At 41.6% G+C, this 15,428-nt stretch overlaps 1 protein-coding gene across 2 annotated transcripts in view; it reads left to right on the top strand.

Moving 5' to 3' along the window:
* Nucleotides 1-15,428, top strand: part of Chn2 (chimerin 2) — a 296,829-nt gene that overhangs the window by 135,010 nt on the left and 146,391 nt on the right. For both annotated transcript variants that reach the window (XM_078039919.1, XM_005319154.4), the window contains one exon: nucleotides 10,613-10,651. In XM_078039919.1, coding sequence (XP_077896045.1) covers nucleotides 10,613-10,651 — 39 coding nt within the window. The remainder of the gene's footprint in view (nucleotides 1-10,612; nucleotides 10,652-15,428) is intronic.

The raw sequence follows: 15,428 nt of genomic DNA, 5'->3' as shown, positions 1-15,428 counted from the left end.
TAAGTTGCTGAGGCTGGCTTTGAACTTGGGATCCTCCTGTCTCAGACTCCTGAATTGCTCGGATGACAAGCGTGCCCCACCATGCCTGCCTCAAGAGTGGCTCTTCTATATGGCAGAGGAGAAGCTGGCTAGAGGCACAACCAAATTGTCCCCTTCTCTTGGAGCTAGCCTCCTGAGGAAGCATAATTACCAAGATGTAACTATGTAAAATAATCTCTTTCCTTTCCATTGCAACAGTACTTCAGGCTACTTGTGCTCTGCCACGTGCCACTTTGACCTTATGTTATAATGCCATGTGTGTGGCCAGGGGCCTGACACTCAGCAGGCAGCCAGCTCGTGCTTGTGGAATGAACGAATGAGTTGATGTCTTATTCATCTCCTGATTCCTCGTGGTTCCACTCTGATCTCACATTCATATCTGCACCAGCGTCTAGTGCGGTATTTCCTGCCAAGTAGGCCATAAGCGCTAGGTAAATATTTGTTGGATGAATAAATGAATGCCCAAAAGGGCTTCTGGAGGAAAGCCAGGAGGACCTTCCTGTGATGAAAAGAATTTGTAAAGAGGCCGGAAAATGCTAAAAAGGAACAGGGAGAGGAGAGGCAACTGTCCAGCCTGAATGGAAGTAGTGGTTGTGAGGTTGTCTCTAAAGAAAGAGCAGAAGAAGAAATGTGCCTGGTCACGGAGAAACGACCCACCAGGAAAGCAGCCGGTCCTGCTGGGAGAAGTCTGCATTTTCTAGAAACTTGGAACCATAAGTAGGGAGAGGACCCTGGGGGTGCAGGTTCTGGCAAACATTTTGGCAAAGGCAGTGAGGATGATACCCAAATTGGAGCTCCTCTGTCTTTCGTCCCCCTCACCCCTTTGTTCCCCTTTATTGCCATCATTTGTCTCCAGGTAACTGCCAGACCTCCCACTCATAAGTTCCATCTTCTCTATTTCCATTCACCCTTCAGCTCACTGGACTGTGGTTTCTATCCACACTAATACTGCAAGATCACCAAAACCCCCTTGTTGCACAGTGACAGGTCCTGTCCCGCTTATCTCCTTGGAACGGATTCTGAGATGTTGACCACTTCCCCCTTATGACTCATACTTTGCCCCCGTGTTTCCCCATCCCGTGGTTTCTCTCTTATCTTGCTGGTCTCTGCTCATTTCCCTGCTCTCCACGTGCCTTAAATTTTGATGCTCCTGCAGGATTCTGCCAAAGGCCTTCCTGTTCCACTCTGAGTATCCACCCTCTGTTAGAACCTCTATTTTGGTGACTACAGCTGCTACCTGTATGTAGGTTTTCCTTGCTATAACCCCAGCCCAGGTGTCTCTTCTGGATTGCAGGCCTCTTAGATATGCCCAGTTGGCTGTCCCAGAGTCATCTCTTTCCAACAATGGACAGCCACAGCCATTGCCATCTGCTCAACCTGTTTCTCCTCTCCTCTGCTCATTTCACCCTCTGAAGCCAGAAACCACTCATCTTCCTCTGCCTATGTCCCAAAATCATTCCCACCCCCTTCTTAACGCAGATTCGATTCATCACCAAGCCCTGTAGATTTTCTCTTCTAGGTTTCTTTCAAATACCATTTTCTCCCTCTCCACTGACACTATCAGAGCTCAGATCTTGGTGTCACCCACCTAGGTTACTGAGCAGTCAAATGGTTTCACTGTCTTACCTTGCCTCTCTTTCATCGTCTCTTCCTCCAATCCAGTTCCACACTACAATAGGAGTGACTTTATCACATTTAAGCTAGATTCTGTATTCTCCTTGCTTACCTTTTCCCTTGACTCTGGAGCAAAGGTAAGCTCTTAACATAGTTTTAAGCCTTTAATTATCTGACCCCCAATGTACTTGTCTAATTTATCCTTAGCTGCTCTGGAATGTCTAACTCACCCCCAAAATCCTCCACCAACAGCTGTAGCCAGCAGGCTGAACCCTTTCAGCTCTCAGAGTTACATTCTTCAGGCTCATCTTGATTCCTGCATCATGTGCCTTTAGCCAGTTTGTCCACAGAGGCCCTCCTTACCATTGGCTGCTGCATTCAGTGTCCTGTCACAGGGTACTTCTTTGACCAGGCTCAATGTGCTGTAGTACCAGAAGTCTCTCATTCTCCTCTTTATCTTTGGAAACCTTAGGTTTTGCTGTTAGATCCTGCTCTTGCGGGACTGCTTCAGAAGGAGTCCTGGACAAGGCTGCTCAAGGTCAGAAGTAATGGCCATAGCATGGAGAAGGGCTCAACTGCCCCAGGCCAAAGGCCAAAAAGTCCCACCATCCACACTCTTTTTACCCATTCTTTCCTTCTGTGGCAGCTCCCTCCTTTTGGTATCCCTCAATAGAATGCACGTTTTGAGTTTCTATCACGTATCCAATGCTTTATTGTGCACCTACTATGCCATAGAATACAGCAGTCAGGGCCATTCCTGGTTTTTCATTTGTGCTCAGCTGAAAGGGACAAGTGAGGACTATACTCAGCCCTGGTCTTCCCTCACCAGGCCATGTACTGTGGCTTGGGGTTGTGTCCCCAGAGGGAGCCTCTTCTTCACAGACAGGCACTGTGCAATTGCAAAACCATCTGTCTAAGAAGGACACCTTTGTTCTAAACTCACCAAAGGTATCTAATAAGCTCAAAATGACCCAGATGGCCAAGAGAAAGAAAAATGAGGTGCTTGGTTTCATGGTATGGTCTGTCCAGTATGGAGAGGTCACATGAACAAAGAAATGGATGAGCACAGAGAGTGATAGGGCTCTTCAAAAAATTGAAGAGTCTCTGAGAAAGAGGAAAACTGGTCTCTGGGGAGACCTATCTGAAGAGCCAGGACATGTAAGCTGACATTTGGTTGATAAAGGAGCTACCCATGTGTCAGCCAGAGGGAAGAGACTGCACAAGACCTCTAAGTCTGAAAAGATCTTGATGCAAAGGATCAAAGGAAGGCCAAAGTGGTTGAGGTAGACAAACGGGGTGACCAGGGAAAGATAGCCAGGTGCCAGATCGAGCAGGGCTTCCTAAGCCCCCCACACCTACACTCTCTGCCTGTTTATCATGGTAACACCCAAGGTCTGGATCCATGTTTATTCAGTAAACACCTCTTGAATGGGAGCATCTCACCAAGCCTCAGTATACAGAATACTGACCAAGGCTAGAAGGTCTGTGTGGCCCCAGTGCCCTCTAGTGACCACAAACTCCAGCCCAAGGCTCTTGGTGGCTTCACCATCTTCAGGTAATCTCTGCATAGCCTTGTCCCTTGAACTCAGCCTGAGGGGCTAGCAAATTCCACCAAGTTTCTGAAATTTGTCTCGTTAATTATTCTCTTCAAGTTGGACTCAATTACAGTTGATACTGGATCCAGAGTCACGTGCACCTCTGGCCTTTATCCCTTACCCAAGAAACATTTCCAATGAGAATGATACACAGATGTCTAATTTCCCAGGGGACTGTGGGACATTGATACAGGGGATAAGCAAGAACAAGGAAGCTCTCCAACTGCCTCATGTCTCCATGTTCTGCAGTGGTGAGGATAATCTCTAGATAATCTTGCCACTTGGGTCAGGCACCAAGTGACTGCAGTGACCTGGCAAGACCGTAGCTACGGGCTGCATACTTTGAAGGGCTTCTGATGGTTGGGGACAATGTGTGCTGCAGACATATTGCAGCGTGTGCACAGACACAACACCCCACTCCTGCTGTTGTTATTTGCTTTCACTTGGATCCTAACCCATTCCGGGCCCATTACGCTAATCACCCAACAAATTCTGAGCTGTCATCTCATTGTGAGGCTATGCCATGCCTGATTGAAAAACCTGTTTTCACCCAACTTCCTTGGAACAAGCCCACTGCAACCCATTTGCAAATGTGTGCATCAGTAAATCAAAAGCGATGGCAGGGACTTGGCTTTTCTGGGAAAGTAGATGACAAAGGACAGACCTAGTCCTTCCATCATCTATTTCCCAAAGGATCCCCCCACCCCCAACACATTATGTGCAGCTTTAGCAGAAATATTCTAAGGAATATGTCATCTCCAAGTTGGAAGATCCTTCTCTGTAGCCACGCACCCTCCTCTGCTCCTCTGGTTTCCGAAAGCCCCTGCGTGTGTTTTTCCACTACCCTAGTCATCCTCCACTGAGCCAGGTGAAGGCAGCTGGCAGTCCTTGATGTTTACAGGTATTTCCACTCCAGTTGTCACCTACCCAAGTGAAGCACATGGGTTCTTTGATTTTTCTTCATTAATCAGTCCCCAAATTCCTTTACACTTGCTCCTCAGGGGATTCCATCATATCAATGTATTTCTGGAGTTCAAATTGCCTGGAAGAGGATTGCCTTCCAGCTACAGCCCCCAAACACTCGATTCCTCTATTCTTCCCTCAATTCCAGGCCATATGTTTCTAAAAGTTCATTCCCAGGAGTGTGTAGGGCCTCCATTTGCGACGCTGCAAATGCACACTTAATCTCATCTCTAAACCTTCTCACCCAGTCTTAGAGGCTTCACAAGTTAAGATATACATCAATAGCAGGCAGTGTTGGCAAGTCTGTGGGGACCCAGGTATTCTTACACACACTGACACAATTTTTTAAAAACATTTAACAAAAGCTTTTAAATACACAGACACTTCGCTTATTTGAATTCAACTTCCTTGAAACTAGACTACACATAACAACATTGTAGCATCACTTAAAGTAGCAAAAAGTTGAAGAGTCTAAATGTCTATCAGCTGGAAGTTATTACATAAATAAATAGATTGTTTTGGTAAACTCATACTCATGGAAGACCAAGCTGCAGTTAAACAAGTGAGCAAATACAAACATAGATCTGTGTGTGCTGACGTAGACAGATGCCTAACAAACATCATTAAATTAAACCGGCTGCAGTGGCAGCACATACCTGTAATCCCTGTGGCTCAGGAGGCTGAGGCAGGAGGATCACGAGTTCAAAAGCCAGCTTCAGAAAAAGCGAGGTGCTAAGCAACTTATTGATACCCTATCTCTAAATAAAATACAAAATAGGGATGGGGATGTGGCTCAGTGGCTGAGTGTCCCTGAGTTCAATCCCTGGTAGCCCCTCTCCCCACTGCCTGCTGTTGATATACATGTTGAACCATCAAATTCACAAAGCTAATTGCAGAACCATATATGGGTATGAGACCATTTTTGTAAATTTTTATTCTAGCTACATCACAGAGCAGAATCTGCAAGAATTCACTTAACTCTCTTAATGGAACTTTTTTCAGAGGCAGGAAACTTCCTCCAATATATTTTTAAATTATTGAACTTTTCCTGTTTTCAATGATAAGTGTGTATTACTCATGGTTAGTTAAAACCAGAGTGGTGTTATCTCTTTTGGCCATGCTCTTGATCATGTAAGATGCGTTTTCATAGCTTATGCTCTTCATTGCCTCCTTGCCCCTTCAGGCTGCCTCACACACACAGAGCTTTCTATGGATGAATCCCCAAATGCCTTGTGTTCCCCCCAAGACCAGAACGGCAGCACCAGCTTTCCAAGGATTAGTTACTTTAGCACAGAAAGTTTTCTCAAGGTGGCTTTCAACTTTTAACCTGCACCTTGGGTCCCTTTAACCTGCTTTCTTTTTATTTAACATATTCATATTCTTTAGAGATTATTTCATCTGAGTAGTCTATTACCTGTTTTTGTAAACTTTGGATCATTTTCTAAGCATCTCTATTTTTTCTCCAAAGTTTCCCATTCTCCTTAGGATTGCTCCTTAGTGCTTATTTCTCAGTAATTTGTAGAGGGCCAAGGGTGTTGAGCATGGACTTTTGGTATAGAAGCATTTGTCTCTTTCCTTTAGTCTTCATCCTTCAGACTTCTTACACTAATACACACATGCTGTGTATGTTAGTATAAGATTTTTGGGGTCTCTTTACACCTACTTTATTTTCAAGGTGTGATTTATTTAGAGGATGAGTTTTTTTAAAAAAAGCTAACACCTAGCACTTTTGCAAATTTATTTCTTATTCTTTTTTATTTTTATATGAGCAGTATGTTCAGAAAATTATAAGATGCAGAAAGCAATAGAAGAAAAATAAAATTCAGCCATATTTTCACTTTGGGATATAACAACTTTTAATAATTGAGCTTATAGTCTTCTGAGTAATTTCTATGTATGTAAATATTTCCATTTTCTTAAAAATGGGATCATGTTTAGAAAGCTGATTTGTAACCTGATTCGTTTAGCTCTTGACAATGTGGGCATAAATATTTTTCTGTGGTTAAAGAGAGACTATAATAATAGCAAACATTGAGTTTATTGTATTTCAGGCACCAGACTGAGCATTTTATTTTTATCTCACAATTTATCTTATGTACATCCTTCAGTTACTTTTTCATTGTACTCTTTGTATGCAATGAATTCTCTCTCTCTCCCCCTCCCTCCTTGTAAGTGTCTTCTCTTTTAACTTTCTCCTGTGCATGACTATTATGAAGTGTATTTGTTACTTTCTCTTTACAGACTAAGCATTTTATGCCTGTCAACCCATCCAGTCCTCACAATGCTGTATATTGGATGGTATTATTACTCTCATTTTTTAGATTGAAAAACTGAGACAAGAAAGATTAGATAACTTGCCTGTGGTCACACAGCTAGTAAGTGGCAGAGCTGGGTTTTGAACCTTGGCAGTCTCACTCTTGACCACAGAACTATGGTCCAAACCATCATTTCCATGGCAACATATGCAATAACTATTTGATCTCGACTTGCTGAACATAGAGCAGCTAGTTCATTATTTATCTGTGTGTATGCGTTCAGTTACTACCTAAGGCTAGATTCCCATGAATAAAATGTCTGAGCCGAAGGTCAACATATGTTTTTTAAAGGTTAGATCCACATTAATCAATGTTTTAAGCAATATGTATATTCTAAACCTCTCTTGTCCTTAAGATCCTTAGGCTTTTCTGAAAATGTATTACTGTTTTCTAAGTTTAATGATAGATCTTTATTTATTTATTTTGGGATTTGGGCCTTCTTTTTCTACTTCCTCTACTTTTGTTTTTTTGCCCATCTCTCCAAAATGTTTAGCAAAATCATATATTTTCAAAAACCACCTCATTTATGTCCTGGGTGCTCACAGCAGCTGTCTCCTGGACTTTATTACATGGAAGGACAGAGACAGATCAAATCGTGTCCCACCACTTGACCTAATGGCAATTTTTCATAGCACTGATTTTCTTTCTTTTCTCTATTTCATTGTTCTTTCAAGCTTCACAAGAACCCAAGTAATCAATCTGTTATATGATAATTTTGTTTTTGTGATTTCAATATATGTAAATGAGGGGGGCTGCCTGGCAGGGATGACTGATGTGTCCACGGCCTGGAAGACAAAGCTCCCACCTCTGCCTCTAACTTGCTCATGACCTTGAAAAAGCCCTTCAATCTTTCTGTGTTTCCTTTTCCTCATTTGCCAAATGATGAAGGTCAACTAAATGGCCTTGAAAACCCATTCCTGTTTTTTTTTTTTTTTAAAAAAAAGAGTGTCAGGCTATTCAAGAGTGAGGCAGATCACTGAAGAGTGTTGTATGAAGTCAGAGCAAATAGTGTGTGTCAGGGGGACGGTGCTAGAAGCAGCTAAAGATTTGTTTCAACATATTAAAAAAATATTTGGTGCTCTGTCACTTGACCAAGCCTCCTATCAGTGCGCTATAGTGGTTTGTGAAACGTGTCTCTAAGGCCAAGGTAATTATAGTTGTTCCACTGGAGCATGACAAATGGCCTCTCAATTTGAATTCTTTTATGGCAAAGCAAAACCTTCCATGACAACAGCACTGGAACTTAATTACAGACTCCAGATCTGGGGGCAAGAATGGAGACAGTCATTGGCTCCGTGGAGGGAGCGAAAACAAGATCAGGGAAAGGGACGGATGGCCCAGGAGTGGTGCACGTTTGTGAGGCTTCCTTGAGAACTTGCTGTGTGCTCTCGGCAGACATGTGCAGTCTCCCTGAATTCCCACAATGCCCCAGGAGGGAGGTTAGGACTTGAACCCCGACAGTTCATTCTTTGATAGAACCCATTTTCGTTGTAGTTTTGAAGACTTGTTTTATGCCAGCTACTCTTCTAAGGGCTGGAACGCAAAAGTGAATGAGACAAAATTCCTGCTTTGATGGAGTCTGACAAATTGCGGAGTGAAACCAGTCCCAACACATCAACAAATCAATAAATAATTTCAGATGGTAATAAACATTATGAAGAAAAATAATCTGTGTGTTAGGAGAGGGACTGAAAGGGAGGGGGAAGGCCACTCTGTGAGGTTGGCAGGGAAAGCCCCTGGGAGGTGATATTTGAGCTGAGCCCTATGTGGCAGAGCAAGTGAGCCATGCCAAGATCTATTGCAGGGCTTTTTACATGGAGAGTCCACAAGGGCAAAGGCTGGAGACTTGGAAGAGCTTGACTTGCTCTAGGAACTGAGAGGAAGCCAGCAGGATTGGATGAGAAGTGGAAAGGGGAATGTCTGCAGGCAGCAGAGTCAGAGACATGGGTAGCTGCAGATGACGCTGTGCCTTAGGCCACAGGAGGGCGCTCAATTTTACTGTAGCACAGAGGGACAATATGGAGGGGGGTGGATTTTGTGCAAGGGAGGGTTCTAATTTCCAGTTTCTGTAGGTGCTCTCTTCACCTCCATGTTGTGTTGCCAATAGGGAGCAGCTGGAAAGGGGAGGGTGATTTAGGGAACATTCAGGGCAGCCTCTATCAAATTTAGGTTAGGGCCCAAACATTTCCATTGAAACCCAATCCTAGGTTTTTCTCAGAACAATAAGACTGAAAGTGAGAGGTCATTTATTTAAACTTCTGGCTTTAGGTAAGAAAACCTCAGCAGATCCAAGCTGAGCAGCTGGACTATATTCAAAGATTTGCATAAAGGGGACTGACTACCTCCTCTGTCTTAGGGATGCCTCCCAATATAGAGAGAGTGGTGCTTAGGTCATGAACAGTCCTGACCATTTTGGAGTCTGGGGGTTGTACTTGCCTCATAGAATCAATGTCCTCTGAAATGATAAGACAGTATAGTTTGGGGTAGATGGTTAAACATTTCTGAGCAATGTGTCCATGTGGTGTGTGTTTATCTTTATCTTTGAAAAAAAATGTTTTCAAAGATGTCATCCACACTTTAACACACAGGGTCTGGCTTTTCTGGTAAGGTATCATGGGATAGATGATTCTAGAACTTTATTATAAGTTAATCAAATTGATTTCTTTTATTTAAATAGTTTTTTTTTTTTAAAAAAAGAACACTCATGTTAGCCCATTAAAATTAGTTTGTTACATATGGGATGAAATTAATTGATCATTTAAATTACAAGCTCACTATTATAAGATAATTTGACAAAAGTATTAAGAGTGAGCACCCATATTTATTCAGCAATCTGAGTCTGAACAGCAAAATCCATTATCTGTGTGCTGTATTTGTGTGTGTGACTATGCAGCTGATTATTCATATGTGGGTTCCTGACCCTACAGGGGTAGCAACAGACTCATTTATATGAATTGACCTTTGCAGGCATTGAGTTGAGTGCTGTGTTATGATGGGCCCAGAGAGCAAGATATTCATTGTAAAATAATTTTAAGCTATACAAGTGTAACTAAGTGGGATTTGGGAGAAGTTACCACTTTTGTGTTAGTTTTCTTTCTCAAATAGGAAAAAAGCTCTCAAGCCATTTGCTTGCCTGAGGTTAAGTAGCACAGGAGCCAAGGATGGGGACCCTGTAGGGACAGGCTGTGGGTTTCCTGGGAGTGGAGGATAACACAAGTTGAATTAGAGAACTCTTCATGTGCCCCGCAGATCTACGCCTTGTGATTTGGGGCAAAGAATTCTCTCCCCTGGCTATCAGGCTGGAGTATATTTTACAAGTCTTCATAGCTGTGAGCCAAGAGGACTCTATAATCACCGCATCAGAATAATAAGCTCAGCTGTCAGCGCAGGGTTGTTGAGTCGACTGAACAAGCAGATTTTTCTCCCATTGTCTGTTTTCTGGAGTGATGAATACCAATTTCATCCTCTCCATTTTGCTGTAACTCTCTTGCTCTGACACTTCTGATTGCTGAGAGGTTTCTGAAAATTTTCTAAGTCACACATTGGAGTTAATTCAAGGAGATAATGCAATTCCAATTGGATCATCAGTGTTCTGCTGTCAGACCCAGGATTTTTAGGAGCTCAGTAAGTTGGGTTGGACAACTTGCCACATTTAATATTCCATACTTCCCACTTTGCATCTTGCCCTCAAATCTTAATAAATGGGCTAAAGGTCTGATTGGAAACTGTGAGGTAAATTATATGTTTATTATGCCAAGTTGAGTAAATAGTGTTTGAAAGGATTACTAGAGGGTACAATCAAGTTAATTGCTTTAAAAATCTTTTTTGATTTACTGGGCTCTATGAAAATTGTTAGGCGGTTGATGCTGTCACAGTAAGCGACCTGAAGAAAGTGGTGTTGGGTCCGCAAGGTTGCCATGCACGTTCCCTTCCTCGTGCCTGGAACTGTCCCCTAAATTAGTGGAAAGTCCTCTGGGACTGGATGGCAAGTACTGCTGACAGTTACCCCTCCAGAGAAGATATTTGTTGACAGTTTGATGTGCAGACCTGCAGAGTGATTTCTTTCTTTCTTTCTTTTTTTTCTAGATGCTGAAGAATACCAGCCTCCAATATGGAAATCATACTGTGAGTACCTGAAATGCAAGCCTCCTCAGAAATCTAACCAGCCTGCCTTCTCGAAGGCTAGTGTTATGGAACACACGCAGTCCCACACCACAGCACCCAAACCTGAAAGCCTTCTTTTTCCACCAAGGAAAGAAATAACTCAGCACCCCACCCACAACCTCCAAGACTGGAATTGTAGAGAATATACTAAGGGTTGCAGAGTCTCTACAACCTCCAAGACTCACTTCAGGAATGCTTTCGAAAGGGAGGTATACCTTCTGACTTTCAATATGGGGCTTTATTTTTATTTTTTGCATATTTGGTCATCAAAGGTAAAATGTGTTGACTTCCATAAATTATGCTCTTGGCCATAATTTAGCCTATAGTATCATATGCAGTTATCTACTAAAAAATTAACAGCAAATAATAATGTTTGATCGCTAAGGACTCCTTAGGAATAGAGGTCATATCTGAGCATCAGTGGCCCAGTCAGCTCCCCTCATGAAGACAACAATGGTCATCACCTCAAACTCATGTTCTCTTTTCTTGGTATCATTTAACACAAACATAATGGCATATAAAAAGTTCCTCTTTACTCGACTCCAGAGAGAGAGGAAGGAGTGTGGTAGGTTGGAAACTGATCGTACCGGGTCCAGAGTAGGCAGGTTCTCATTCGGTTGTACTAGGTACCAGTAAAAATAATATAAAGTATTATAATATAAATATTAAAATAATATGCTGTAAAAATAATTATTAATATGGTTACTGATGTTGCTGTTATTGCTAATGTCCATTGAGAACCTGCCTTGTGCTAGCCACTGCACTAAGCGACTGAACCTTAGATTCTTATTACAGCCCTAATTGATGGGTACTATTATTATCTCCATCTCATATATAAGAAAGACCATAGCTCAGAGAGGCTAAGTAACTGTGCAGAAGTTTCACAAAAAATGTGAACTGTTATCCAGAGTGGGACCCAGAAACAAGCCTGACCTACAGCCAGAAAGTCTCCAAGACTTTTTCCTATGTATTTAAAATAATATATATATATATATATATATATTTTTAAATATATGTATATATGCATGTGTACATACACATATATGCACATTTATCATCCATATAAATATAGACAGATATAGATGTATGTTGCATAATGACACTTCAGTTAACAGTGGACTGTACACAGGATAGTATATACTCTACAACCCAGGCATGTAGTGGCCATACCAAGTGGGTTTATGGGGATGTTCTCTGTGATGTCTGCACATCATTGAATTCACTTGGCAATGCATAGCTCCTGTCTATCCCCCTCATTAAGTGATGTGTGACTGTATGTATATTATAAATACATATGCACAAGCACACACCTGTAGATTACTTGTTACAAAAGCAACACACAGCTGCAAAGAAGATAAAACATTAGAGAAATAAAGAATAAAATTTTCCTGTAACTCACAAACCAGCCCCCAACTCATATTCCAATGCCCCTTCTCCCTTCCCCATGGATGGCCTCTGTCAGTTTTCTATGGCATTCCCTTCCCATTGTTAAAAAAAAAAAAAAAAAAAAAAAAAAAAAAAAGCCTTTCAGAAAGGCATCTGTGGCTGGGACTTTGTTTGGTCCAAGTGGTGAATGCTGCTTTGTGTTCTTGAGCTTGCTTGTTTCAGCTTCTCAAATATCTTGTTTTTGTCTTCCCACGTCAGCACATACAGAGGCACCTCGATCTTTCTTTACTGCACGAGTCTGTTCTTCCATCTGTGAAATAAAGGGGCTGTGCTAGGTCTCTAAGGGCCCTTGCAATCCTGCGCTCTGCAGGCCCATCTTCGATTTTAAATGACACTGCTAATGACTTAGTAATTGGATGTTTTTGTTTGTTTGTTTCCTAATGGAGTGTGAAGTGCTCTGACAGTAAATCAACAAAATACCTGTAGAGAGAGGTGCTGGGTGTTCCATGACTTGCCCGGCCTTGCACACAACCTTGCATACATTAACTATCCAATAAATATTTGTTGAGTAAATGCCACCATGGAGAGCTTTACTGAAGCGAAAAGATGGCATAGGCTCAAATTTATTTCATCGTTTTCTAAGTGACCTTGAGCCACCTAATTTATCTCTTAAAAGCACTTTTATGTCCTAAGGAAGCTAGAAAGAACATTGCTAATTACATGTCCACAATATCAATTTTACCCTTGGGTATTGGGTTTAAATTTGATTTTTGGGTCTAAGTTACATTTTTTAAATTTGTTCTAGAATCATAAAACTTTATTAGGAATCAGGAATGGCTTAGGACATTTAACACAAACATAATGGCATATAAAAAGTTCCTCTTTACTCCACCCAGCTAATGGTCAGTCAGGCTCTATTTCAGAACCCCTAGTGATCTGCACCTCCAAAAAATAAGGAGAATGTCATTCACAGCACCAAAAATATACCAATTAATGCCCTACATGACACCACTAAGAAAGAACTCTCTTTTGTTTGTCCTGAATGCATGAATTCTTTGAGTTGGGATATTGGAGCACTTACAAAGGTATTTCATACTATTATTATCAGGTTCACAGTACGCCATCTCATTCCCAAGGCCATCTCCCATTCATTTGTTTGATCTTGCAGCAAACACTTTCTGAAGGCCAGAGGATAAATATTAGGAATCAACAATGAGTGAGGTAGTTCTAAAAATCTAAATATAATAAAACAATAGCATTTTTTCTGAAAGTCCAAAAAAGCTATCAGAAAGTTAAATTTGTTCCGTTTGAAATAACCTATTGGTAAATCCATTCTGAACCTCAGGAATCGCCTTTGCATTTCTCTTTGAAATGCTCAGAAATCATCCTTGAGAGAATAATTTTGATACTAATGCAAATTCATTAGTATCTAAACTAATGTTATATCTTTGCTCTCATTGATGATTACTGACTATAACTTACATTTATTTGTTATTACATATTTATTGTGAAGCATTAATCCCAATTATGATAGCATACTAAGAAAAAAATTGGTATACTTCTAATGATTGAGTTTAAAAAGCTGTTTTTTAAATTGTAATGCCATTTGCAATGTTCTTGGCTCTAAGTTACACAATACCCTACTCAATCACATTGATTGACTTAAGCAAAAAATCCAGAGATACTGGCTTCAGTCATTACTTGCTCCAGCAACTAAAATAACATTACCACAGTCCTTTATGTTATCTCTTCCTTCATTTGTTCCACTTTCCCATGTTTGGTACATTCTTAGCATGTTCTTCCCTTCTGATCCCCAGATAGCTACCAATAACCCTATTGCTTCCTCTTTCAAGAGCAGCTGGTAGCAAGACATTCTGCTTAATTAACACTTCAAGTAATATCTCAGAATTAAGTTTCAGCCTTGATAGACCTAGCTTACCTATTCCAGAGTCCATCACTGTGAATGGGGGAGTTGGGGTGTGCTAACTTTCCTAGATTGATCAGGACCCTCCCCTGGAACTTGGGGGAGAACCAATCCTATATAACACGATTGGAAAACTTGGAGTAATATTGGAAAGAGGAAGATGGACATGGATGCTGGGCAAGTAACCACAGATGTCACACTTTGAAGCTCAAAAGAGTAAGGAACTGGGCCTGGGTTGTGGTTCAGTGGCAGAGCGCTTACCAAGCATGTGTGAGGCACTGGGTTCAAGCCACAGAACCACATAAAAAAATAACAAATAAAATAAACTTATGAAAAAAGAGTAAAGAGCTGCAGAAATCAGTTCTCTCAAATTATATATTATGTTCATTAATTTATTCATTCATTCATTATTAAGTCTCTGCCTTAAGTCAGACACTGGGGCCACAAGGGTACATAAGATGAACTCAAGGAGCTATGGTGTCATGTGGCCGCTCTAAGTTCCTGCCCTCTCTGTTGTCTTTTGCTTGGAAGCTAACACTATCATTTACTGAGCTATTTCCACAGAGTAATCTTACCCCAAAGAATCATGTCTTCAGCTAATCCTCAACTCTCAAGACCAAATCCCAGAACATTGAGAAAGTCAATGAGAAAAAGTTGGTTTGATACCCTAAAAATAAATAAACAAAACACTACGTTTTAAGTTTGCTTAAAAATAACAATGAAACCACCTTCAAAATTTAAGCCATAACTATATGAACTACACTACCCAAGCAGACAGGCTCAAAAGCCAGCCATCTTGGGTATACTCAGAAAGATTTTTATTTGAAGATGCCAAATGCCAACTGGGCAGCAGGTGCTATGCCTGACTGACACTGTCCCATGAGACTGTCCCAGGCAGGAGGCCAAGCAGTTGCAGCTTGTGCCTGCGTTCCTAAATAGGAGTTTGGAAGCTCGAAACCCTGAAGTGCACGCCCTGTATCAGGATCACCTCGGGGAAGATTGCATTCATTATTTCTTGGTCCTGTCGCTGATGGTCGCATGGGAACAGTTGGGTGAGCTGCAATTGAGGGAACCCCACAGGTTTTTCTTATGCACACGTATGCCTGGTGTTTCTGGGTTTGATGCACTGCAAGCCTGATTCTTGGTTTTGTCACAGTGCCACTGAACGAGAGAAGTGAATCCCACCGAGATGACATTTTTTATTTGAATATGCTGGAGGACAGAGTTGAAACAAGAGGACAAGGAAAACACCGATAATTCCCTGCTTATATCCAGGAGTATTTTCCCTGAAAGTCTTAGAGGAAGGCATGGGCAATGAACAGGGTGGGTCTGGCTCAGGGTCATGATCATGTGGCTGGACTCAGTTCTGTGATCCATGTTCCCCCTTTGGAAAGAAGTGGACTATGGGGACCTTCCCTGAGGGCTCTC

Source organism: Ictidomys tridecemlineatus, chromosome 2, assembly GCF_052094955.1.
Source record: "Ictidomys tridecemlineatus isolate mIctTri1 chromosome 2, mIctTri1.hap1, whole genome shotgun sequence".
Classification (NCBI taxonomy): domain Eukaryota; kingdom Metazoa; phylum Chordata; class Mammalia; order Rodentia; family Sciuridae; genus Ictidomys; species Ictidomys tridecemlineatus.
Note: the sequence above shows the minus strand (reverse complement) of the source record. Positions and strands in the feature narration are given on the sequence as shown.